Consider the following 2,783-nt stretch of genomic DNA (forward strand, 5'->3'; position numbering starts at 1 on the left):
TACTAAGTTGTCTTATTAGTAGCAGACGCTTCTATAATACGGTTCAAATATTACTAAGTTGTCTTATTAGTAGCAGACGCTTCTATAATACGGTTCAAATATTACTAAGTTGTCTTATTAGTAGCAGGCGCTTCTATAATACGGTTCAAATATCACTAAGGTGATATTTGAACCGTATTATAGAAGCGCCTGCTACTAATAAGACAATTTATTCATTCTTACCTTCATCCCTGAAAGTATAAGATTTGTGAACAACATTGTCTTTATCTTCTTCTAGCGCTTCCTGAATGATTGAGTTTCTTGTGTTCCGATGATAGATCTCCATCACCCTGTCCAGCTCACTCTGGGTGACATTCACTTGCGAAGAATCCGGCGCGCTTTCCATTCCAAGCTCAGAGAGAATGTGCTGCTTAATGCGTTCTATTTCCTCCTCGAGCTCGATGTAGTCTAGATCGTCTTTGTTTCGCGGCTCACGAACCGGAAGATCATCGGTTTCCACAGACAACGGCTGAGTCTTCACGAGCATAGTTACGCAGCACAGCAACAGCAGAGCTTGAGCCGGACGGACGCATCTCTTAGTCATTTCTCGAGCTGCATATGGAGAGTCTCGGTAACATACGCGACACTCTTGTTACGGGTCACTCGAGCTTCTTCGTGTCGGTGCACTTAACAACAGAGCTCGCGACTACTTTACGGCCCAGTTTAAACCCACCGAAGACCAGAAAGCCACCACCTCAGCAGTCATCGGACGAATGAGAAACGAAAACAGAGGTGGGAAAGGCGGTTTTTCCCACCCTAGCCCATGTGCCCACGTGTTCCTCTGCATTCGTCAAAAGTCCTTGCTGGAGGTCTTAATATTCTTGTCACACGCACATACAATTATCTATATTCACTAGATTTAATGTATCTACTTCTTGATAGTTACAGCTTGGTATGTGTCGGTTTCCAGTAGATATAACAGGTGTGAACCAGTAATTTATTCATATTTAACTAGTTTGTAATAAAACATGGAAGGTGGCAATTTAAACATCTGTAAATCATGTTAAATCATTATAATTTCTTTCACGAAAAATCCTCCCACACGCTGTACGTTTGTGGCCTTACAACGCTAACATCCGCAGTTAGATCTCCGCGATGGACAGAATGCGGATACCTCATCGTACAGCTTTGTGTTAAAACAAACAAGATTAGGAACTTGAAAAGGTATAGTAATAAAACAGGTGGTTTTCTACTGTTAAATGTAAATGAACAGAAACTGAAATGACAAAAACCCATTAAAAAAACAACTATAAAATATTTTCTTTTTTAAGAGGTATCGACTTAATTATTTAACATATGTAGTGTTTGAAACTTTTTTCTTTGTATTTTAATTGTCGTACGTGATCATGTTACAGTTAGGGCCGAAACGTTGTACCCCAAAAAAATTACGATCCTACCAAAAGCTGTTTCGAAACGTTACAGCTAAGAAATATGCTTAAAGCCGTGAATTTGATATGGAATTGAGATTTATTACGTTAATGCAATAAGTGCTACATGAAGTTAAACATCCGTAGTTGAGAGAGTTGACAATGAGACAGTTTGAAAGTTTCAAATGGTGTTAATATTTTCAACCAGAACAACATCTTTTAAATACATAGGCTAAGCTGTCAGGTCAAAGACACCTATGTCTGGTGTTCAAATATAGCCATCCCTACTTTTTGAACTACTTACCAGAGGGAAGGCAGTCAATCGGCAACACCTGCCATCACAGAGGAGTTTGTCCAGCATTGAACGAGTGACGGAATTTATTGTCACGCTTATAACGAGCCCACATTTAAAAGTGCGTTTTGCGTTCACGTGAAATGTGTCGTGAACCACGAATGTTTACGGCCCGGCATGCTAACCACTAAGTTACACCCAACCCAATATAAAATGTGAAATTATTCTTTACAAACAGCGTCATTTAAAACTCTTTCTTGGCTTTATTTAGACATATGTTGACTTAAATAACTTTTCAAAAGACAAAACATATAAAAGCGATATAAGATTATAGATGCTGGAAAAAAATAAATTTGAAAGCAACAAATTACTAGCAAATACCTCGTAAGTAGTAAATTATAACCTCAAACTAACAATCGTAAGTAGTAAATTATAGTCTCAAACTAACAATCGTAAGTAATAAATTATAACCTCAAACAACAAAATGTGAAATTCATTGTCTTCTTAGTCGTCGATAAAAGAGTATCCCAAGACCTTGCGGTAGATGGCGTTGACTAGCTTGTCTTCTCTCTAGCCTATACTTTTAAAATTAGGGACAGCTGGCACATATAGCCCTCCAGTAGCTTTGCGCGAAAGTCAACAAACAAACAAAAACAACGCCATGGTTCAAATATATCACCCTGACCGTGTGTCTACCTCGGGTGGCTAACACAGTTCTATAATGTCGCTGTTCAACCTGAGCTGAGCGGCGAAGTTAGAGACCCGCATGATCAGAGGCGTTGCATTGTAGCACCCTCATTTTTACATATTTGACTTATATAGCAACTGTAAATTATAATAGATTGAGCTGTCTTTTGGCAACACGGCAGCTCCTTATACTTTCAATCTCTGCATGTAAAATCTGCATGTCTGGCCAATCACCCCATTCCAAAACTCCTTCCTAAACCACTGATGATCTAGGCAAGTCCGTCCCTACCCTTGAACTACGTAGTTAGAGGGAAGGAAGCCAGACGCACTCGAGCCACACGTGCTTTATACGCAGCCGTAAACCGAATAACAATGTGACTATCATGTTTATAAAGAGC

The 2,783-nt window shown here is 39.4% G+C and overlaps 1 protein-coding gene across 1 annotated transcript in view; it reads right to left on the reverse strand.

Moving 5' to 3' along the window:
* Positions 1 to 914, reverse strand: part of LOC106463444 (bone morphogenetic protein 5-like) — a 26,179-nt gene extending 25,265 nt beyond the window's left edge. Inside the window, exon 1 of the mRNA XM_022390930.1 lies at positions 223 to 914. Within this exon, the coding sequence (XP_022246638.1) occupies positions 223 to 583 (361 nt within the window). The 5' untranslated portion in view covers positions 584 to 914. The remainder of the gene's footprint in view (positions 1 to 222) is intronic.
* Positions 915 to 2,783: the final 1,869 nt, after the last annotated feature.

Source organism: Limulus polyphemus, unplaced genomic scaffold (assembly GCF_000517525.1).
Source record: "Limulus polyphemus unplaced genomic scaffold, Limulus_polyphemus-2.1.2 Scaffold1409, whole genome shotgun sequence".
Lineage (NCBI taxonomy): Eukaryota > Metazoa > Arthropoda > Merostomata > Xiphosura > Limulidae > Limulus > Limulus polyphemus.